This window comes from Sprattus sprattus (assembly GCF_963457725.1).
Source record: "Sprattus sprattus genome assembly, chromosome: 17".
In the NCBI taxonomy this organism is placed as follows: domain Eukaryota; kingdom Metazoa; phylum Chordata; class Actinopteri; order Clupeiformes; family Clupeidae; genus Sprattus; species Sprattus sprattus.
In genome coordinates this window covers 11,920,770-11,944,946 of record NC_137915.1, presented here as the reverse complement: position 1 = coordinate 11,944,946, position 24,177 = coordinate 11,920,770, and the positions used below count along the sequence as shown (strand labels likewise).

The following is a 24,177-nucleotide window of genomic DNA, read 5'->3' as shown; positions in this document are numbered from 1 at the left end:
AGGGAGTACATTCAAATAAAACCAGCTTTACTATTTATACATTTTTGAAATGTAGTCTTTAGAAAATGTAAGGCCAAAGTTAGTTCATTTAAGAACAAGCTAGAACTATTTTAGCAAACTAGTTCTTGATATTTATTCAAACACGTACTTGATTAATACTGCTTCATGTGGTGTTTCGTTTCAAAGCGAAGTGTTTTATCATCCTTCACTGTGACTTTTAAGTGAAAGACAGTGATTTAGCACCACAATCACTCTCTCTCTCCCTCTCTCTCTCCCTCCCTCTCTCTCTCCCTGTGTGTGTGTGTGTGTTTATGGTGCCTGCGTGCAGAGTGTCCGATGTCGGAGTGGAGTGTGTGGTCAGCCTGCTCCTGTGTGTCTCAGTGGCAGCAGCGCCACCGTGCACCTCTCTCTCCTGCCAGCAGGGGGCAGCAATGCTCAGAGCTGGAGACAGACAGCAGGGTCTGCCAACCTGAAGACTGCCAGGGTGAGCCATCTTAAAGCTCTGTGTGGGTGTGTGTTTGTGTGCCACACAGATTTGTGTGCGTGTGCATGGAGAGTGTGTGTATATGCTTGTGAATCTGTGTGTGGATGAATAGATGTATAATAGTGTGTTTGTGTTCAGGTAAATATATCTGTGTGTGTTTATGTGAAGGTGTGTGTGTTTCTCTGTGCACACGCGTGTGTGTGTGGTGTGTTTGTATGTGCGCATACTTGTATACTTGCACTCCACCATGTCTGCACGTTGGTGTGTGTTTACACTTTTCTTCCTTCTCCTCTCCCCACAGCTAAAAAAAACCCTGTCCCTCCCCGTATCATCTCACTATAATCTCTTTGCTGTCTCACCATCATCTCACTGCCATCTCACTGTAAGCTCACTGGCATCCCACTGCCCCTGTCTACCCCCACAGACTGCGAGGAGCCCTTCCAGTTCTCTGAGTGTGGCTACCCGTGCCAGAAGCACTGTGTGCTGCAGGCCCAGGCCCAGGCCCAAGCCTGTGTCGGGGACCAGAGGTGCACTCCGGGCTGCTACTGCCCTCAGGTCTGTGCAGGTTTAATCTTCAAAAGCTCAGCTTCAAGGGCTGGCCCAGGCCACAGTGGCCTTTAATCACTGGGAATTAGACACACTCCTGTGCTGTCCCCAGGTCTTTATAGGCAGGTGTGTGTGCGTGTTTGTGTGTGTGTTTGTGTGTGTGTGTGTGTGTGTGTGTGTGTGTGTGTGTGTGTGCGTGTGTGTGTGTGTTTTTGTCTGTGTGTGTGTGTGTGTGTGTGTGTGTGTGTGTGTGTGTGTGTGTGTGTGTGCGTGTGTGTGTGTCCTGCGCTGTCCCCAGGTGTTTATAAGCAAGTGCTTTTCACTGGTGCATCAAACTTGTTCTTGATGTTTATTCAAACACATTCTTGTGTGTGTGTGTGTGTGTGTGTGTGTGTGTGTGTGTCCTGTCTCCAGGTGTTTATAGGCAAACACGTTATTGATAAATACTGTTACATGTGATGTTTATATTCAGAGCCCGGAGTTTTTCAGCCCTTGCAGTGACTTTTACGTCTACATTTTGGGTGAAAGACAGTGACTTCACCACTTTCTCGCTCTCTCTCTTTCTATCTCTCTCTCTCTCTCTCTCTCTCTCTCTCTCTCTCTCTCTCTCTCTCTCTTTCTCTCTCTCTCTCTCTCTTTCTCTCTCTCCCTCTCTCTATCTCTGTCTCCCATGCTGTCCCCAGGTATTCATAAGGAAGTGCATTGCATTGTGTGACATATAAAAGACCAGATCCCCCCTCCCCCCAGTGCTATTGTACTACTCCCTCAGTGTAGTGGTATAGATTGGAGCTGGCCCATGCCTGTGTGTCACTGGGCATCAGAAACACTTGACACTCGTGCAAACACCCTCCACAGGTGTTTATCCGCAAGCACATTTAACTCCTGGATTTTTTTAGCAGCCTTCCATTGTGTTACATATGTGTGTATGAGTGTATGAGACACACACTCACACCTGTGTGCTGTCATCTCTCTTCCCTCTTGAGATGTAGTGGTAAGGTGGTGAAAGATGGAGCACATACTGTAATGGAAGTGACTTTGCAGGCAATGAGATGAGAAATAAGCACAGACTCTGAGGGAGACAGCTGCTTTATTTATACCCTTTAGTTATACTGTACACTGCCCAAAGGAATTAGCAGTGCCTGCAAGGCAGCGAAAAAAGTGTTCCCTTTGTGGGAAAAAGATTAATGTTGGCTCACAGTGTTAAAAGCTTTGTTTTTGTGTGTGTGTGTGTGTGTGTGTGTGTGTGTGTGTGTGTGTGTGTGTGTGTGTGTGTGTGTGTGTGCATGTGTTTATGTGTGTGTTGTGTGTGTCTGTGTGTTTGCGTATGTGTGTGTGTGTTTGTGTGTGTACACATTCGTGTTTTCAGGGCTTGCTGCAGCAGAATGGGACGTGTGTTCGGCCGGAGCAGTGCGGCTGTGTGCACCTCATCCATCAGGGAACCGAGACACCCATCACTGTTACCCTCCTACAGGGGGCGCTAGTCAGCATTGGCTGCAGCACCTGGTGAGGGGAGATATATACGTATATATATAGTATGATCGCCTGGTATGAGTGTTCTCTTCTCAGTATGAGTATGACAGAGACAGACCTCTATGGGAATTCATAAAAATTGTGATCTTGTGTTTAAAATTGTGATCTTGCAAGGGTTTGTTGTGGTTGTTGTGATCAAAAGTAACTGAATTTATTGAGAATTCTTAAAAATTGCAGTGGTTTTGACTTAAATCGAATCAATCGTAAATAATTCAGAAATTTAGAAAATTAGATTTTTTTTTTAATATTGGGGTAATTAGAGAAAATTGCAATTGCAGTTTTGCTTGACTTTACCTGAATTTGTGAAAACCCAAGATTGCAAAATATTTGAGGTACCACACAGACAAACAAGAGTAGAACAAAACAAAAGGAAACCGCATAAGAGAAAAGTGGTGACAGACAGTATGAGAGAAATATAGATAGACAGGGAGAAATGAAGAGAGATAGATAGATAGACAGAAAGCAAGAGAAAGTGAAAAGCAAGGGGTGCACCAGGAAGTTAGACACAGAACAAGTCAGAGATTGAAAAGAGATTGATTCTCTTATTTGTCATTCTGACAGTGGCATTGTTAAATGCAAACACAATTAGCCTGAGCTGACTTGAGAGAGTGAGTGAGAGAGTGAGTGAGATGGACAGCTTCTGGAAAAGGTGAGGCACCACTGCAGCTTGATAAATGTGGCCGAGGAGTTGGGCAAACTCAGTTTGGAAACATATTCGCTGACCTCACTGTCTCTGAGCAACTTTCTTTCTTTCTTTCTTTCTTTCTTTCTTTCTTTCTTTCTTTCTTTCTTTCTTTCTTTCTTTCTTTCTCCAGTCTGTGCCATGACGGGGTGCTGCAGTGTGACACTCGAGAGTGTGAGGGTGAGATTCCGCACACATGCAGCATTTCACTTAAAATAAATGATATTTTATTCATCCTTTGGGCACCCAACCAGTCAAAGTGTGTGCAAAAAAAGTGTATTTATAAGGAGATCAGTCGGGTTATTGGCCTGTTGGGGTTTGTATGTGAGGTTTTCTCCCCCCCCAAGAGATTTACACACTCAGTGTTAGACCCTAATGATGATCATTACAGCTTTCTGGCATGCATTTACCCTCTGCCTGTCCATTCTCTCTCCTTGTGTGGATGTGTGGATGTGTGGATATGTGGATGTGGATGTGTGTGTGTGTGTGTGTGTGTGTGTGTGTGTGTGTGTGTGTGTGTGTGTGTGTGTGTGTGTGTGTGTGTGTGTGTGTGTCTCTTTCAGTCTCTGTGAGTGAGTGGTCAGAGTGGACTCCCTGTTCTCCGTGTGCCCCTGTGTCTCAAGTGCGTCCGTCCACACTGTCCCAGCTGGGTAGTGCCAAGGTGGTGTCGATCCAGCGGCGGTACCGGGCCTGCCTGGACCTGGACACAGGGCTGCCCGTGGTCGGAGAGGAGGGCCAGTGCCCAGAGGAGCTGGAGGAGGAGAGGCTCTGCCCCGACCCAGACGCATGCAGAGGTGAGGCCAAGCCAGGAAGAGTGTGTGTGTGTGTGTGTGTGTGTGTGTGTGTGTGTGTGTGTGTGTGTGTGTGTGTGTGTGTGTGTGTGTGTGTGTGTGTGTGTGTGTGTGTGTGTGTGTGTGTGTGTGTGTGTGTGTGTGTGTGTGTGTGTGTGTGTGTGTGTGTGTGTGTGTGTGTGTGTGTGTGTGTGTGTTATACACCAGAGTTATAGCCAGCCACACAGAGCAAAACATAACATGTGGAAACAACACAGGGAGGGAAGTAGGTCAAGTACCATCAGTCAGTGTTTTATCCAGATGAGTGCCCTATATGGGCCAGGTGAGGCCCAGATGAGGGCCAGATGAGGGCCAGATGAGAGCCAGATGAGAGCCAGATGAGGGCCAGATGAGGGCCAGATGAGAGCCAGATGAGGGCCAGATGAGGCCCAGATGAGGGCCAGATGAGAGCCAGATGAGAGCCAGATGAGAGCCAGATGAGAGCCAGATGAGGGCCAGATGAGGGCCAGATGAGGGCCAGATGAGGCCCAGATGAGGCCCAGATGAGGGCCAGATGAGAGCCAGATGAAAGCCAGATGAAAGCCAGATGAAAGCCAGATGAGGGCCCTATATGATCTAGGTGAGGGCCGGATGAGGGCCAGATGAGAGCCAGATGAATGCCCTTTATGGTCCAGGTGAGGGCCAGTTGAAGGCCCTATATGGTCCAGGTGAGGGCCCTATATGGTCCAGGTGAGGGCCAGATGAAGGCCCTATATGGGCCAGATGAGGGCCGGATGAGATCCAGATGTGGGCCCTATATGCGCAACTGATGTTATAGCTAGTGCTGAGCTTTCTACACTACATGTGGACGACACTGAACAGATGCTGAGTTCTCCATCACAAAGTGGGTCATTGTAAAGAAACATATCTTTGTTACAAAGTAGCTCCTGATATATGTACTGTATGCAACATGCCATATAGCTAAAAGTAGCAAACAGTGCAGTTGTGCAGCAGCAGTTGTCATGGTGTCAAGAGTGGTTGCTAACATCTTGACTCTGTGACAGCTGTCCCTGTTACAGACAAAAATAAAACATAATGAAATATCTTTTGCACACCTACAGCCAATTGCCTTCATCGCCTTCCTCTGTGCGTGTGCTTGCGTGTGCGTGTGTGTGTGCATCAGCGTGTGTATGTGTGTGTAGAGACAGAGCTATGAATAGAACTGACATATACTGCAAATAGCTGGAGCATATTCAGTGGAGTGGATTCTTCTCAGACATAAACATTTAACCTCAGTCTTTGCTCCTGTGATTTAAATCCAAAGTGACAAAGGTCACACTATGCCAGGGAATGTATATATCCAGTGTGTGTGTGTGTGTGTGTGTGTGTGTGTGTGTACAGTGGGTGTGTGTGTACAGTGGGTGTGCATTGTTCATTAGTGCGGATGCTCCCTGGGAGCTGACCCCATGACCTTGTCAGTGGACGTCCCACGCTCTGTCACTTGAGCCACAGGACACAGGGGATGTGACAGATGTGTGTGGTCCAGTGCTGCCATACTCGGTACAGTAGTCTCCTGTGTATCACATATACGTCTAGAGATGTCTTCAGACAACCGAGGCGTAAACATCAACTAAATGTGGCTGGGGTCTCCTCAGAGACCAAGTGTAAAAATCAGAATGGGTTTGCTTTCAGTCTTTCAGTTACTGAGATACAGATAAGGACATGTTTCATTGAAGATTGTCTATTTCACAGAGTTCTTAAATGTGTGGTGCCATCCCATTTTCAGCACATACAGTATAAAGCAGTACTCTACTTCTTTATTTTTTGCTACTGACTTATATGTTCACGACCTGTGGCCACGGTTCCCTACACACACACTCAAAGCAGTACCGTAAGTCCTTTTGCTACGCTTGCCTACACACACTCAAGCAGTACCGTAAGACCTATTTGCAAAATGCCGAATTATCATGAGACTGTTTTAGGACCATGCTGAGCTTGAGCCATCCCACTGAGGACATGGGGGCAGGGCATTTGTGTATGATATGGACACCTGCCAAATTTGAACTTCCTGTATCTGTGTGATGTCATTTCCTGTAGACCTGTGCCAGTGGAGTGTTTGGGGGCCATGGAGTGGATGTCAGGACCCCTGCAGTGGTGGATTTAGGCACAGACATAGACAGCCCCTTGCCGACCCCCCAGGACCCCAGTGCCGTAGACAACAGACTCAGACTCAAAGCTGCAATACTGGCCTCTGCCCAGGTATACACACACACACACACACACACACACACACACACACACACACACACACACACACACACACACACACACACTCACATGCAGACACACACACACACACACACACACACACACACACAAACAGTCCCTGGCATACATACCCGTACACACACATGCCAGAAATGCCATACACATAGAGTTCAAAACTCTGCATGCAGGCACACACACACAGGCACATTCTCATTAAGCTTTCTATTTTTGGCTCAGGGTGAGTATTCCTACAGTGCCTGTACTTTTGACCCCGTACATTTACTGGAGTTCTAGTGGAATTTGTCCTTCGCACATCGATGCTCCTTAAATGCCACCAAAACACAGATATATGTCCAACATGCCACAGACACACAGATATATGTCCAACATGCCACAGACACACAGATATATGTCCAACATGTCCAACATGCCACAAACACACAGATATACCGAAACACAGATATTTGTCCAACATGCCATGCCACAGACACACAGATTTATGTCCAACATGTCACAGACACACAGATATACCGAAACACAGATATATGTCCAACATGCCACAGACACACAGATATGTCCAACATGTCATTGCATGATTATTTATCCTAAACAACACCGTAACATAATACTCCTTGTTTCTTGGAGCTCATTATGACCACTGCACTAAATAAGGCTCAGAGGCTACTGTATGTGAGCCAGAGTCATTGAGACTTGAGGAGATTTAGTGGGAGATGTGATCAGGATAAGACACCATATGTCAGGAGGATGCCATATAAACAAAGTGCCAATGGAGACAACTTTTTAATAACCTTTTATATTTTTCCCCATGCATCTTTAGCCTAGCATAGTCACTGAACTTTAGCGTAGCATAGCCACTGAACTTTAGCGTAGTATACCCACTGAAATTTGATGTAGCATAGCCACTGAAGTTTAGTGTCGCATAGCCACTGAGCTTTTACTGCTCTCCTTGTTGCCTGGCAATGCTTCACTTCCACCCAGGCTGATGCATCTTGGTTAAATTCAAATATCTCATGCATTCTCGTTGAAGGGCTTGTGAGAGTTGGAAACACATTTCTGATTCCTTATGTAGCACCCAGGACTGAACTTTTATAGCATTGGTCATCCTCAAGCTTACATTTAATTACATTTGATTTCACACCAGGGCATTGTGAGGACTTGGGATGTTGGTTCCAAGCAGTGCGTCCTTACAAATCTCAGCTACTTCACTGCACATGCATGGCTGGTCTTCTAGCATGTAAACGTTTGATCTGTTTTCATGTCGCAGGAGAGCGCTGTGAGGACCGGGGCCGTGTGTATGAGTCCTCATGTGCCAACCAGTGTCCAAGGAGCTGCACTGATCTGTGGGAACACGTCCAGTGTCTGCAGGGGGCCTGCCATCCAGGTAAGCACACACAGCATACACACTGGATGTGTCAATATTGCAGAGCCTTGGGTTCTATCTAGTCCTACCAAGCTCTTGTGATGTTTTGTTGTGATTACTGCGGCCAAAAGTGACTGAATTTGCTGCAGGAATTTTCAAAAATTGTCGTAAGAATTGTGGTGATATTGTGGTAATAAGAGAAAATTGCTACCCATAAATGCAATTGTGGTAAACCCTTGATTTTGCATTCAATTTGTGAAAACACAACACAATCCTGGAGGGACTGTCTACCTAATTGTACAGTTTACGCACTAGAGGTGCAACATGACATAGAAACGCATTTATGGAATCCTTAAATCACGTTTGAAAATTACAATTATGATACAGTTTCAATGTACCCAAGGGCACTTGCTGTTCAGTAATTAAAGGCTATATTCAGGGGCGGACTGGGACAAAAAATCGGCCCGGGCATTTTGAACCAGACCGGCCCACTAAATTCGATAACACACCTTTTCAGTCTTTTTGGTCTCTCGAATGTCTACACCAACCAGGCTTTTAGCTAGCAGGGCATCTGCCCTATAGTCTTCTAAAAATTAAGAAGAAATGGGACGCCCTACTTTTGGGCAGGACGGCCTAAAGACGCCCTATTTTTCTCCCGTTTTACCTGTTAACTTCTCTGAATGTGACAAAATTCACAGTTTCAGTCGCTTCAGTGCTTAGCAAAGTCTAGAATCATACATATGCCCTGCCATTTAGAAAATAGCATTGCTGTATTCCCGCTACAACAACGTTACATCATGATTCCAACGAAACATTGATTCACGGGCTCGCAGAAGCTCCAGAAGACAGCTGTCTCACCGCACGTCACTGAACCTACTACTTTATGAGTTCAACAAGAGTTTGTGTGTTAAGGTGGTGGTCTTAATTAATCTAAATTCAATACAATACAATATACATCATACACTTTAAAGTTGTGTAGAAAGTTGTTACTTTTTGTTAAAGTTGTTACTTGAATTTTGTACCTTGTTACCTAGTTTCAGTTACACTCACTGTTATTATTAGGATGACCATATCCATAACACCAAATAACACCAAAAAGGAGGACACTATGCGGAATTTCGGAATACGGAATTCCGGAATCACGGAATTTCGTGGTGCTGTGAATAATTACATAGGACTCTGGCGTGCTCCCCTCTACAATACAACTTTGTGTAGTAGAAACAGGTTTATTTGTGTTTAACCTCCAGCGGGTTGATCAAGTGCATTAAGTGTTTGCAGTGGAATAATCATACATTAAAAGAAGTATTTGTAAGTGTTTGTGTGGTTTCTATAGAATAAAGAAATACAGAATATAACATAAATATACATAACTCGCAATCTGTACTAATTTACGTATATAAATATCTGAACAAAATACACAATAACCTATCAGTTATGAATAATGTATAATATATAATTCACTATTATGCACATCAGTGTATCAGCAACACTGTAATTGCAATGCTGTCACATTACTATACCACAAGGTGGCACTCTAAGACCACAAATGGCCTGGCAGTCTGAACTCTAAGCTACCAGCAATATCAAAACAAATGGATCTCCGTATTAGCGTCGTATACAGGCTAGAACAAGTCTGCGATAAATTACTAGTTATAGCAGCTAGTGCTTGTAAACATTAATATAAAGAAAGTAAAGCTAGCAGATACATGAATTACACTTACATTGTCGGTAACGCACACGGCAACACATCGTTAATTGTATGCTAGCATGATACAGTGAAAGCATGTCCACTCGTATTAGCAGCTGGCACGAGAAAGAGGAGGAAAGTTTGTGCGCGTTTACCTTGACTACTTATGTCAATGTCACAGCAACAGAAAATGCAGAAGCCATGCAAGGAGTCTCGACTGCTTTTTGATATAAAGTCGTGTTCTTTTGCCCACTCTGGATTGAAAGACGTCTGGCGTTTAGGCAAGTTTCTTCTATGTGTGTTAACTGTCCTTATGTCAATAACAGTTTCTGTCAATGTAGCCAGCAGCATATGTATGACGTAGCCAGCACATGGAGCCTTTTTACATTTTTAACCAATGATATAGGGTTAAAATTGAATTTAAGCCAATCAGATATTAATCAGACACAGCTTTAAGCCAATCATGTGTTAGACTGCGATCCAGGCAAATATTCTAGAGCGCAGCTCTTTAGGCCCAGTGCAACTCCAAAAAGGAGGACAAATATGCGTCCGGTTTGATGCTGCGCCGGACGCCGGACAGGGCATTGGAAATCCGGACTGGCCGGCATAAATCCGGACGTCTGGTCACCCTAGTTATTATGTATTAAATTACTAAACATATAAATAAATCAGTGTAATTGCTCCAGACTTGTCTTGTATTTACAATGCAAACGAACTTGGCCATAGAACATAGGTCCTAAGTCAAACATATTTTAGAGACGTTTTAATTCATGATCAGTAAGCTTACCGTAGGTCGTTGTATCGTATCTCCCTGGCTGTCATCCACGGGAGCTGATGATGGCCCTGCCGTGGCAAACATTTCTGATATTTTGGCACATTTGGCAGCGTTGGCTTGAAAAGCAAGCCTCTTCTTATCTCGCGGTTTCTCTGCACCCCCTTTTCGCTTTCTCTCCATTTTGGACTGGAGGATTCTAACGAAACGTGCGTTTCTGTGCACCGACCAAGCTAAAGGTAGAAGGTGTTTGGTGATATGATTGGACGAGCCCCTAGTCACTAAAGAAGACAGCCAATGGGCCGCAGACTAGCGTGCACCTGTCAAGCCATGGGCCAGGCCGAGTTTGTTTACCGTCCTAATGCATTATGTAGGCAGGTCCAAATCGAAAGGGGTTGGTGTTGGGTCAGCCCAGGGGATGTGATTGGGCCAGCCCAGTGTCAATAGGGCCGCTGATGAACTACTTTCGTGGGCCAGCCGGTTAGACCATTATATGGGGGAAAAAAAAAAAATTTGAGTTTGTTTACCGTCCTAATGCATTATGTAGGCAGGTCCAAATCGAAAGGGGTTGGTGTTGGGTCAGCCCAGGGGATGTGATTGGGCCAGCCCAGTGTCAATAGGGCCGCTGATGAACTACTTTCGTGGGCCAGCCGGTTAGACCATTATATGGAAAAAAAAAAAAAAAAATTTTTTTTTTTTAAATCGGGACTGTCGGCCCATATTGCACGTCGGCCCACCGGGCAAACGCCCGGTATGCCCGACGGCCAGTCCGTCCCTGGCTATATTTGAGCCAGGCGTTACGTGAGGTGAAACGTAACAGTGATCAGAACATCAGTGTACAGTATGGTTGAGCTGGGTACTGCCTGTTTTGATATCTCTCTCTCCCCTCTGATGTGGTTCCCTTCCTCCCCCACTCTCTCTCCCCTCAGGTTGCCGTTGTCCAGATGGCTGGCTACTGCAGGATGGTGTGTGTGTGTTAACATCGGACTGCCGCTGTGGTGTCCCCATCGATAACGGCACTCTGGAGATCAGCCCCGGGCACAACGTCACCGTGGACTGCAACACCTGGTGAGGAACATAAGGCCACAGAACACCTGGAGGAGCACACGTGCTGTCAGAGCCAGGAAACGGCTTCTAGGTTCACACACTGACTGTGAAAACACAAGGGAAGCTGAGTCAATTATTGACACACTGGAATCATACTTGATGCCTACCTGGGGTGGATACGGTGTGTTTAACAGTAATGGGGTGAAAGCAGCAGAGTTCAAAAGGATTTAATGATTTAAGCAGGGATCTGAGTGGAAGGATCTGTGGATTAAATTTAAAGAAATATCCTCCCTCTGTGTCTTAAGCTCTATAGGGATCTGAGTGGAAGGATCTGTGGATTAAATTTAAAGAAATATCCTCCCTCTGTGTCTTAAGCTCTATATGTAAGTAGTCATGCCTTGTGTGCGGTCAAAGAGCAGAGTGTAGTCAAAAACACTTAAAAAAATCCACATAATATTACTGTGGTGGCCTATGTAGGTCTCACATGTCCCCACTTCCATCTCCTCTGGGGTTGGCGCCGCCCTGCTACTGTCTCTTTACTGCTTTAAAGTAGAGATCAGACTAAATAGCTGTTGTTGACTTCAAAGTAACCACAGAATACATGAATTGTACCACTCAAATACACCTAAATGTTAGATGATATATTGTCCTTTGCCATATCTCCATGTTGTGTACAACAGGGTGTGGGTGTTCTCAGGGACTTGGTAAAGCTTGTTGACCTTTGAACCGGAAGTTTAAGCTACTGTTTGTGCGCTCTGTCTCTCCCCAGCATGTGTGAGAATGGCTCTCTGGTGTGCACCAATCACCGCTGCCCTCTGATTGGTCCATGGGGACCATGGAGCAGTTGCTCCGCCTCCTGTGGGTGGGGTGACAGGGTCCGGACCCGCCCCTGCCAGCAGAGGGCTGGTGGGCTGCCCTGCAATGAAACCAGCCAGAACCAGACCCAGACCTGCTCACTGCCGGCCTGCCCAGGTCAGACACACCTCACCACACAACCCTACACAACACCACACCTCACCACACAACCCTACTCAACACCAAATGCCACAACACACACGTATAAAACAACACAAAATACACGTATAAAACAACACAACACACATGTATAAAAACATCACAACACAGCACGTTTAAAACAAATCACGTATAAAACAACACAACTTACATATAAAACAACACAGCACACACGTATAAAACAAAACAACACGTATAAAGCAACACAACACACACATATATCACAACTCTGTACGTATAAAAACAAATAAAGCAACACCACACAGCACGGTAAGGAGGTGAGGGGAATCGAACTAGCAAACTTGCAATTACTTAGCGACTCCTCTACCCACTGAACCAATCTTACACTTGTTGTAATATATACATACATAGATATCCCCCCCATACACAGCTTCTTGTCCTGCTCTCGCAGCAGTGGCGGTGTTGGATTTTGCCATGTTTATGGTCTTGTATCCTTCATAAGCGTTCATGATCATCTCCTGCTTGCCAGCGAAAAAAAACGTTCTTTAAGTTTAGCAGCCATTGTACCTTCAGAAAATCATGGTTTTGGTGATCGACGCTTCCCCCTTTTGACGTAGGACAAGTTTAGTCTTGTTCTAATAAACAACATTGTTTGAGGGCGGATCAGCCTTGGACGAACCGAGATAGCCTGTCCTAAAGCATGGCGGAAATTTTAACTGGCTAATGGGACAATTGATAGACTTAACTCAACCACGTACGACAAATACCCCCCAGATAACGACAAGCCTGTCCAAGACACAACACATTAACTCAACACAACGCTATGTAAGTGAATACAACACAATGCAGTGAAATTCAACAAGACTGAACACATCATAAAACACTCCTACACAGTGTAGAGCAGAAGTTCTTGCAGATGTTCTGGCCATATGTGCACTGTTTGCCTAGTAGAGAGCTTCATGAGAAACAGTTAGCTCCCTGGAGTGACTCTATCCCTGTAGCCTGACTGACTTGCGGTTGTGTTGTCTTGCTAGCTGGGTGTGAGCTGAGCGAATGGTCATCTTGGAGCGAGTGTAGCGCCACCTGTGGCGGAGGAGTGTCGGTGCGCAGTAAGAGCATTCTACAGGAGCCAGAGCCTGGGGGACAGGTGTGTCCATCACCACTGGAACAACACATGGCCTGCAACACCAACAGCTGTCTACCAGGTAAAATCACACACACACATGCACACACACACACACACACACACACACACACACACACACACAAACACAAAGACACACACACACACACATACACTTACACACATACACACACAAACAAACACATACAGTACATGTTACTGTTTAAAATACAAAATAAGAAACTGTATTCAGATACAATTACAATTTAAGTTGGTGGTAATCAGAATACAGTTACTGATTACTGATTACTTTTTAGATCATGTGTAGGCTATTTGCTCTCAAATTCAAATATTCCCATAGGCCAACAGTGGAGACCAGCCACTGCCACAGTGTGTCAATCCTCAGTGTGTCAATCCTCAGAGTGTCTGTCACTCGCTCTGTCCCCTCCCCCTTGACTGAACTTCTTGCCTCCTTATATTTTATTCCCGCTAACTTAGTTATGTCCCGGTGTGTTCAAACTGGGGCAGCCGTGGCCAACTGGTTAGGGTTTCAGGCTGGAAACCGTAGGGTGGCCAGTTCGATCCCCGACCAGTAGGACCTACTGAGTAGTAGACCACTGCTTTCCCATGCCCACATCCACGGCTGAAGTGCCCTTGAGCAAGGCACCTAACCCCGATCACTGCTCCCCGGGCGCCGCCAAAGGCAGCTCACTGCTCCGGTTAGTGTGTAACCTCACTTCACTGTGTGTGTGTCACTTCCCTGGATGGGTTAAATGCAGAGGTGGATTTCAGAGTGTGTGTGTCTACACCACCTCTGCCATAGAGAGGACTTTCACTTTCACTTTTTTCACTTTCAAAAGAAGCAAGTCTAGATGCCTTTTTTAAGGATACAGGAAAAAAAATGAACAAAACTCAGAGGAAAATAATGTTTACTTTTAATTACGACCCATCCTAAAATAAATGTCATTTCATTTCCAGTGATGGCTTCCTTCCAAAAACAGTGTGCTGCATTTGCCAAACTACGCTGAGCAATGAAGCAATGAAACTTCACAATTGTGCTGACATTAAGAATCAAAATATGCACATAGACGTCTGCAAAAGGAAAAGAGATGAATTGGCTAATAAAACCAAAGTACTGAATGTATCAAGGAAACTTTGCAAAAATGTCATATTATATCATGGGGCTGGTGGGGTGTGTGGGGCTGGTGGTGGAGGTGGGGTGTGTGGGGCTGGTGGTGAAGGTGGGGTGTGTGAGGCTGGTGCGAGGTGGGGTTGGTGGTGGAGGTGGGGTGTGTGAGGCTGGTGGTGGAGGTGGGGTGTGTGGGGCTGGTGGTGGAGGTGGGGTGTGTGGGGTTGGTGGTGGAGGTGAATTTGTGTGGGGTTGGTGGTGGAGGTGGGGCTGGTGGTGGAGGTGGGGTGGGTGGGGCTGGTGGTGGAGGTGGGGTGTGTGGGGTTGGTGGTGGAGGTGGGGTGTGTGGGGTTGGTGGTGGAGGTGGGGTGTGTGGGGTTGGTGGTGGAGGTGGGGTGTGTGGGGTTGGTGGTGGAGGTGGGGTGTGTGGGGCTGGTGGTGGAGTTGTTCCCCTTGAGTAATAAAATGGAATACATTATAAACTACATGATAGGACATGTATTCCACCGCAGATAACTATTGGATTCTGTTATCTGTAGTGGAATACATATTAAAAGTAGTCGTCACTGGAGGTTACACACACACACACACACACACACACACACACACACACACACACACACACACACACACACACACACACGCGCACAAAACAAATACTGCATGTAGACACACACACACACACACACACACACACACACACACACACACACACACACGCACAAAACAAATACTGCATGTAGACACACACACACACACACACACACACACACACACACACACACACACACACACACACACACACACACACACACAAATTGCTGGTGTGAAATCTATCCCCCTGCAGCTATCTATGTTGGTCCATTGCCTGTGTTAATGTCCCCCTCATCAGAACAAGCCTGGTCCTAAGCCCACATGCTGCAGGCAGCTGGATGAGTTTGCCCTTCATACAAACACATTACTGCTTCTGCTGAAAGAAATACATCCATTGCTAAGAAGTGTGCTTCCATTTTGTACCAGTGTAATAGGGAATGCAGTATCAGTGCAAGCTAGAGCAATTAGATATGGAGTAGCATAATTTAGATAATTGGTAAAAAAAAAGCTTAATATTAAAACATTACCTCAGACTGCCTTTTGTGAATTAATTGGAGGTGTCATAAGCTTCCAGAGTGAAATAAATCATGTTGGGTCACTGCTAGATGGATTGCCTTAATGACTACCTGCCACTCACACACACCCACGCCTGTGATAGGACAGCTATGTGAGACCCTTTATTATTAACACACACACACACACACACATATTCCTACACACATACACACAGATGGACTCACTCACTTACTCACTCATGCATACACCTACACACACGTACACTCATACACACTCTGGCATATACACTCCTTACTATTATTCACAGTTATACATCATCTGAAATCTAATTCAGGCCCTTGTCAGGTTTATGGAAATGTTTTTAGAAAAAAATCCCTTTGCACGAAACATAATCAGCCAATTGCACTCATAGTAGAGCAAAGTCTGTCACGCTTGAACTGAAGCTATAGTGTGGCGCTTGGGAGCATTGTGCAGACCCACTCATGGTTTTGCTTAGGATCTTCCTCATGGTATTGAATTAGCAAAAATGATTTTGCCAAGTTTTTAAATTAGCCTTAGTCCGTGCCGGACTCTGCTTGTTGCTTGTTGCTTGTTGCTTGTTGCCCGTTACCTGATACTCACTGTTGGTCAATGACATTAGGGTCCATGGCCTCCGGCAGTGTTGGAGCACAGCGTATCTGCCGGAAGTCACTTGTATTAATGAGGTTGCTAAGTGGGCTCTATGACATTGGCTGGTCAGCTCCACACACACAGCTGACACCGTGTGTAACATGTGTGATAGAGAGAGAGAGTGGATCCTATTTCTGGCCTCTCACCTGCTGTTGTCTCCGGTTCCAACAGAGTGTCCTGCTGGCCAGGTGTTCAGCACCTGCGCAGGTAAGTGCCCCTACACCTGTGAGGACCTGTGGACGGAAGCCCAGTGCGTGCCTGGAGCCTGCATCCCAGGATGCACCTGCCCCCCTGCCAGGGTGAGGAGCTGACGCTTAAGTATCCATAGAAACAGAGCATAGTGCACATACACAGAAACGGAGTGTGTTCATGCATGTCCTCTGTCTGTGGAAATCATTTGTTGAAGACACAGCACAGAAATAATCCAGATGTTTTTCATATTGGCTTCAAAACAGAATAACTTTTGCTGAATTTATCAGGGAGCCATTTTTACATTTTTAAAGCAGACAAATACATTTGAAATAGACTGCAATAAAATCATTAAAGTATGTTAGTAAAGTGTTAGCATGATAATATTCATGAGATATGCATGGGTATATTGTGTAATATATATACATGTTTTGGAAACTCCTCAGGTGTTTCACAACGGCACGTGCGTCCCCATCTCGGAGTGTCCCTGCTCTTCGCTCTCCTTACTCCTGGGGACCCCGAACGCCACGCTGCACTACCCCAAAGAGGAAGTCCCTTCAGGGACAGCAATCGCACACCTCTGCAACTCCTGGTAGCCATTTAGCACACACACACACACACACACACACACACACACACAGACACACACACACACACACAGACAGACACACACACACACACACACACACACACACACACACACCACACAAACACACACACACAATGGCAGTAATTTGGTCATACACTGTTGGCTACATTCTTACAGCATTGTTTTTATGTCACTCCCACACAAACATACCTACAAACTAAACCTGCATGAGTCGCTAAACAAATGAAACGTATGAAATGTAAAGCAGCCAATACTGTCTGTGCATTAATCAAATGATTACGTGGGAGTGGGGACAGATGATTTTCCCTGCCGCATGCTATCCCAGTCCCAACACTCCTTAATGATGAATGATGGATTAGTGAAAGGTGTGGCGGGTTCTTCAGATGTGGCATTGATGCAAAGATGTAATGAAACTCAGAGCTCAGGGCGTATTACTCTGCCATTGAATAGCATTCTGTCAAAGACTCTTTGTCTTTCTATGATTAAGTTTGGGCCTGCGTCATCTAACTAATCTCATCTTTTATTTCTCCTGTGTCTCCCTCTCTCTTACTTTCTTTCTCTCTGTTTTCCCCCCTCCCCTCCCTTCCCCTAAACCCCATCCTCCCCTCCTCCTCCGTCTCACCACCCTGTTCCCTCTTTCTAATCTCTTTCTCTCCCTCATCTCTATCTCACACCCGTTCTTCCTAACCCAAGTGTGTGCACAGGAGGAGTGTTCCGCTGCACGGAAGACCCATGTGACGGTGAGTGACCTTGTGTAGCGCTGCTCCCCGAGGCCCAGACTCTCTCTCTCTCTCTCTCTCTCTCTCTCTCTCGCTCTCGCTCTCTCTCTCTCTCTCTCTCTCTCTCTCTCTCATATGTCTCTTCAAATATCAATTACCTTTTGAAGCACTGATACTCGCTTATCAAAAACTCCCATCCCTGCTCCTATAATAAGACCTCAAGTGTTTCCAAGAAGAATGGTATGTGACAGGAAAGCTGTTAAGCAGCTGAGAGGAAATTCCTTAGCTAATTCAAGGTCAGCTTCATAACAGTGTCAAGATCATAGACTGAGCTTTTTATTATTCTGTAGCGATGCTAGCGCTTTTGAAGGTTAAAAGTTTCTTCCCTTCAGTTGTTTAGGCTTTCTCTCAGGTTGGAGGGATGTCTGTCTTGTGCCCGTAGATAGGCTGTGTAATGATCTCCTTGAGGCATTCTCAGCCAGTAGGTCAGAAGGATTTAAGTAGGCTGGATAAGTAAGGGGTCTTCAGAGGCCCGAGAGCAAGCACCTTTTGTTCTAAGAGTGTCGTTGCAGGCTCATAGAATAATAATCTTGCTTTACAGATTACAGCACTCTTCGGTTTCATAAGATCCCTAAACGATCATGCTAATTAGCAATTAGCCACTTCATCATTAATGAACTGTAGAGAGGATGTTGTACCGGTAGGACTGGCTCTTCAACTGTGTGTATGGCCTTGTCTGGTGACCTCCAATGAAGACCCACTAGAGGTGTGACCCACTCGAGTTGTGACCCACTCGAGTTGTGTGTTTTCTCAGTGGACTGTGAGTGGAGCAGCTGGTCCGAGTGGACCCCATGCTCAGCCAGCTGTGGCTCCGGACAGCAGAGAGCAAACCGGACCATCCTGCAGGCTCGGCAGTATGGAGGAGCGGGGTGTGAAGGTCCAGAGCTCCGAGCCAGAACCTGTGCAGCACCTGACTGTGGTAGGGAGATGGTGGCTCAGATTGTGTGTATGTTCGTGTGTGTGTGTGTGTGTGTCTGTGTGTGTGTCTGTGTGTGTGTGTGTGTGTGTCTGTGTCTGTGTGTCTGTGTGTCTGTGTGTGAATGTGTGTGTTTGTGTGTGTGTGTGTCTGTGTCTGTGTGTGTGTGTGTCTGTGTGTGTGTGTGTGTGTGTGTGTGTGTGTGTGTGTGTGTCTGTGTCTTGTAAGGTACAAACGTTGCTCTCAATAGAAATGAGGCTACTTTCAAAACTCTTTGACAGTGGAGGGTTCAAATAGCCAGATGCACGCATCAACAGGAGTCAGCATTCTACACTGTAGGACAAGAGAAACCCTAGAGTGACTTCCTGAAGGGATCGGGTTTCAAGAAGTCATACTGTTCTTTTTGTCCTCTGTCTCTCTTCCTCTTTCACGGTCTCCCTTCCTCCCATTTTGACTCTCGCTCTCCTACCCCCTACTCCATCCCTCTCTCTCTCCCCATCCCTCTTTCTTTCTTTCTCTCTCTCTCTCTCTCTCTCTCTCTCTCTGTAGCGTGTCCTGAGGGGGAGGTCTGGCGTCGGCCTGACTCAGGTTCTGGGTCTGGTCCTGGTGCTGGAGGTGAGCTGTGTGAGCGCACCTGTGAGGACATGTACCTGAGCTCCCCGCTCAACTGCACCGACGCCCACGGCAACCACAGCGAGGGCTGTGTGTGTGAGGAGGGACATTACCGTGACAACCAGGGCCACTGTGTAATCCCGGCGTTGTGTCCGTGTGACGACGATGGGAGGCTGAGAGATGTAGGGCTTCACACACACACACACACACACACACACACACACACATACATACACACACACACACACAAACAAACAAACCCACACACACACACACACACACACACACACACGTTCATACACACACTCTCTCTCTATGCTTACACACTCACTGATACACTCATTCATACAGAATCAGATGTATTCAGTGCTAAATTCTTTCATCGATAAACATGAACTGTGACACGAATAAAAAGTGCAGAAGCACACCAATGCTCTCAACGCGCACACACACAGACTCAAACACACACACACACACACACACACACACACACACACACACACACATGCATAAGCACACACATTCAGACAATCAAGACCATACATATGCATAGATCACCCTCATTGACATATGATAACCTCTCTCTCGCATACCCATTAAGTCACACACATACACACACACACACACACACACACACACTCACTCACTCAAACTCATACAATCAAGTCCATCCATATGCATGCAGGGCTTTCTGTTTCTCTCACACATGAATGAATGCACACACACACGCACACACACACGTCTGCACATGCGCACATACCACATACACATTGGCATGCACGCACACCCAAATACACACACACACACACACACACACACGAAATCAGACAAACATTTCAAACATGTTGCCTCGTTGCCTGTTTGTGTGTCTCATTAGCTTCCTCCTGCTAACTGCAGAGCTCATGACTAAAGCAGTGTTATTGTCTGGGCTGGTTGATGTGCCTGCAGGCAGTGATGCTCCACTCACCTCTGATCCTTCCTCTGAGACTCCACTCGTGTGCAAGCCTCTGTGCTGCTGAGAACATCACACAAAGCACTAAACCCTTGTTGCTCCAACACTGACGGCCAGTCAGTCTTATGACAGGCGGCTGATGAATGCTAATTGTAGCCCTGATTAACACGGGAGATGTGCAGAGAGCCACTCTGGCACCTGGTCTTCGCCGGAACCCAGAGGGGGAGGGGAGGTGCTCTCTAAACTGCTGATGGTGTCTCTCTCACACACACACACACACACACACACATACACATACCTGTTTCACCTGTCTGGGCGTCACTTCCTCTGAGGTTTTTTTTAGTTTTATGTTTTTCCATTTAGCATCTTATCATTTCATTTGTTTTATTGAGGTTGTACACAAAGTAAAATGGAAATGTGTTGGGGAAAATGCCATTGCAAATGCAGGTATAATGGTACAGTATACAGTATATGATATAATGTTTCAAATTTCACTCATGTATGTGTGTGTCCGCAAGCACATAATCTTGTATATGTGTGTTCATATGTATGTATATATGTGTGTGTGTGTGTGTGTGTGTGTGTGTGTGTGTGTGTATCTGTCTGTCCACAGGCTGGTTCAGAGTGGGAGAAGGAGTGTAAGCTGTGTCGCTGTGTTAATGGCCAGAAGAGATGCCAGTCAATCTGTCCTCCTTTACAGTGTAAAGAGGTGAGAGATGATACACGTAACAGCCTACTTCAGAGCTAGGGGGTTCTGGTGGCTCAAGTGTGTGCGTGCATGTGTGTGTGTCATTGTCATTGTCATGTCATCAGTTCTGGACACGCAACTTGTCCCTCATGGCCAGTGTGTGACCCACAGGCCCCTCCTCCTCTCCCTGACCCCTTCCTCTTCTTCATTTTCTTTTCCTCTCCATCTCTTGCTCAAGTCTCCTGCCTCTCCGTCCATCTGTGCCTCTTTCATTTCTCCAACTCTCCTCTCCCCTCCCCTCTCCTCTCCTCTCCTCTCCTCTGCTCTCATCTCCTCTCAACTCCTCCTCTCCCCTCCCCTCTCCTCTCCTCTCCTCTGCTCTCATCTCCTCTCAACTCCTCTTCTCCCCTCTCATGTCCTATCCTCTCTTCTCCTTTCCTTTCCTCTCTCCTCTATTCCCCCCTCATCTCATCTTCTCTTCTCTTCCCCTCTCCTCTCCTCTCCTTTCCCCTCTCCTCTCCTCCCCCCCTCTTATCTTCTCCTTCTCCTGTTCCTCCATCCTCGCATCTCTCTTCTCCTTTTCCTTCTCCTGTTCCTCCATCCTCACATCTCTCTTCTCCTTCTCCTTCTCCTGTTCCTCCATCCTCACATCTCTCTTCTCTCCTCCTCACCTCCCCCTCCTCTCTCTCTGCCCCTGTGAGGTGTCACTTTCAGCTCCTCTGTTTGACCTGTGAATGATGCTCTTCATGCTGCTTACACTGTACAGCTGAGTCTGGGCCACATCTGGGCAACATCTGGGCCTCATCAGGGCCAGATCAGCTGATGTCAGGCCCTTCTCCAGATCCCTCATCTCCATGTCTGACTCCTGCTTCATTTCCAACTTGAACATCTCGACCTGTGCTCCACACTGCATTAAACGCATGCCACCCTGCCCTTTTATATCATTAGCTCAATTCAAATTACATGGAGGGGAAGAGGGGAACACACCCAGGCCCTATCCCAGGGGGCCAGCCAGGGAGCAGTGCACTCTGGGAGTTGTAGTCTGTAAAGAGTCAGTGTGTCTTTGCTGGGCAGGGTGACTCTCTTTCTCTCTCTCCCAGACACACACACATACACACACACGCACACACACACACACACACACACACACACACACACACACACACACACAAACAGACCTAGGAGCTATTTCGAGCCAAGCCAGAGGGAATGACATTTCTCTCCACTCTCTTTCTCATACTTCATATCACTCTCTCATGCATAACCCCCCCCCCTCTCTCTCACTCACTCAACCCCCCTCTCTCCATCTTTCTCTCTCTTGTCCAGGGTGAGGTGAAGGTGCTGGAGGGAGGGAACTGCTGCCCAGTGTGCATGAAGGAATTCCCAGGTATGAACTCCCAGCTGATGTCCCTCTGCTTCCCATGTCATTGTTACCCCAGGACATAGGTCTCACCACATGTTCATCACACAAGCTAACGGAAATATGTGACATTCTAATCTTGAGTTTTACCTCATCTCATTGTTCTGCTGCTGTAGACACATGAGTTCACATTAACCTTTATGTTGTGACATGAATTGGCTTTACAGTAATTGGCTGTGGTGTCAACTCAGTGCCATCTGACTTCCTGTTATCTGTCTGTATGTGCAGGGGGCTTCCTTTGTGCGGTGAAAGAGTGCTCCACCATCACAGCTCTCTCTTCATCTCTCTCCCTCTCTCTCTCCCTCTCTCTCTTTCTCTCTAAGGGCCGTTTGAAAGTCAGTGTGACTTTCATGCCTCTCTCTTCCTTTATTAACAGCTCACAAAACCCCTCTCCTCTCCTCTTCTCTTCTCCTCAGAGCTCTTCTCTTTATCCTCTTTCTCTGCCGTTCTCTTATCTCCTGCACTCTTTCCCTCTCTCTTTCGGTCTTTCTCTCTCTCTCTCTCTTTCTCTCCCAGCTCTCCCAATCTGGGGGGTGGGCTCTGTAGTTCTTATAGAGGTTTTAAAGGGGATGGTGAAGGGTTGCATATTATCACTTGGTTCATGATGTTATGTCTTTTTCTAGTGTTTGGGGCGAGGAGGTGGGTGTGTGATGTTGGAGATTATTTTAAAAGTGTAATGGGGAGAAATGGGAGGGGTTTGAATGCTTTTCCTTATTTTCATCACTATGATGGCCTAAGCCTTATAGATTCGCTTCTTAACGTTGTGTTTTATTAGCGCAATCATCTAAGAAGGTTAAACAGGGGTCTAATAAAGTGGTGTTAAACCTCCCCACTCTTTCTCTCTCTCTCTCTCTCTCTCTCTTTCTCCCTCCCTCTGTCTCTGTTTTGGTCCTTTTCTCTCTCACACGTGTGAAGCGCGTGAAGCTTCTCTTATTTCTCTTCTGGCTCCCCTTTCTGTCTCTCTCTCTTTCTCGGTGTCTTTTTACCGTTCTTCCTCTTTCTATCTTCTCTTCTCCCCCCCTCTCTTTCCTCTCTCTCTCTCTGTCACTCTCTCACTCTTTTATCTTCTCCTCTGACCCAGTTTCTCTCCCAGTAACCTTTTCTCCACTCACCAGGGGAGCCAGAGGCAGAGTGCCGCCGCTACACTGAGGTTAGAAACATCACCAAGGGCGACTGTCGCCTCGACAACGTGGAAGTCAGCTCCTGCAGGGGGCGCTGTTTGTCCAGAACCGACGTCATACTGGAGGTGTGTCCCCAGACCTCACACCTGAAACACTTGACAGTAACACCTCACACACACAGCTGGTCCTGGACCTGTGAAGTTGGTGCCATTTTGGGCTAATGCAGTTTATGAAGCTGAAAACAAATAAATACACTGAAAATATATCAGTTGGTCAGGTTAGCGTTAGCACTTTGCTCCTCAGGTCAGTTGGTCAGGTTAGCGTTAGCACTATGCTCCTCAGGTCAGTTGGTCAGTTTAGCATTAGCACTATGCTCCTCAAGTCAGTCACAGGTTAGTGTTAGCACTATGCTCCTCAGGTCAGTTGGTCAGGTTAGCGTTAGCACTATGCTCCTCAGGTCAGTTAATCAGGTTAGCATTAACACTATGCTACTAAGGTCAGTCACAGGTTAGTGTTAGCACTATGCTCCTCAAGTCAGTTGGTCAGGTTAGCGTTAGCACTATGCTACTCAGGTCAGTTGGTCAGGTTAGCGTTAGCACTATGCTCCTCATGTCAGTTGGTAAGGTTAGCGTTAGTGCCACACTCCTGCAGCTCAACTGGTAGCAGAACTGCCAACTTTTCAAAAAACCTTGGAGTGAGATTCTTTACATTCTGTGA

General features: G+C 46.4%; 1 protein-coding gene across 1 annotated transcript in view; it reads left to right on the top strand.

Annotated features, from left to right (window-relative positions):
• Positions 1-24,177, top strand: part of sspo (SCO-spondin) — a gene marked incomplete at both ends in the record, with an annotated part of 96,327 nt that overhangs the window by 64,223 nt on the left and 7,927 nt on the right. The window contains 18 exons of the mRNA XM_080855448.1: positions 329-484; positions 909-1,039; positions 2,397-2,533; positions 3,376-3,422; positions 3,806-4,036; positions 6,110-6,271; positions 7,566-7,682; positions 11,050-11,188; positions 11,937-12,139; positions 13,177-13,347; positions 16,345-16,472; positions 16,809-16,954; positions 17,666-17,712; positions 18,506-18,670; positions 19,217-19,461; positions 20,845-20,940; positions 22,246-22,306; positions 23,455-23,585. Of these exons, the coding sequence (XP_080711574.1) occupies positions 329-484; positions 909-1,039; positions 2,397-2,533; positions 3,376-3,422; positions 3,806-4,036; positions 6,110-6,271; positions 7,566-7,682; positions 11,050-11,188; positions 11,937-12,139; positions 13,177-13,347; positions 16,345-16,472; positions 16,809-16,954; positions 17,666-17,712; positions 18,506-18,670; positions 19,217-19,461; positions 20,845-20,940; positions 22,246-22,306; positions 23,455-23,585 (2,513 nt within the window). The remainder of the gene's footprint in view (positions 1-328; positions 485-908; positions 1,040-2,396; positions 2,534-3,375; positions 3,423-3,805; positions 4,037-6,109; positions 6,272-7,565; positions 7,683-11,049; positions 11,189-11,936; positions 12,140-13,176; positions 13,348-16,344; positions 16,473-16,808; positions 16,955-17,665; positions 17,713-18,505; positions 18,671-19,216; positions 19,462-20,844; positions 20,941-22,245; positions 22,307-23,454; positions 23,586-24,177) is intronic.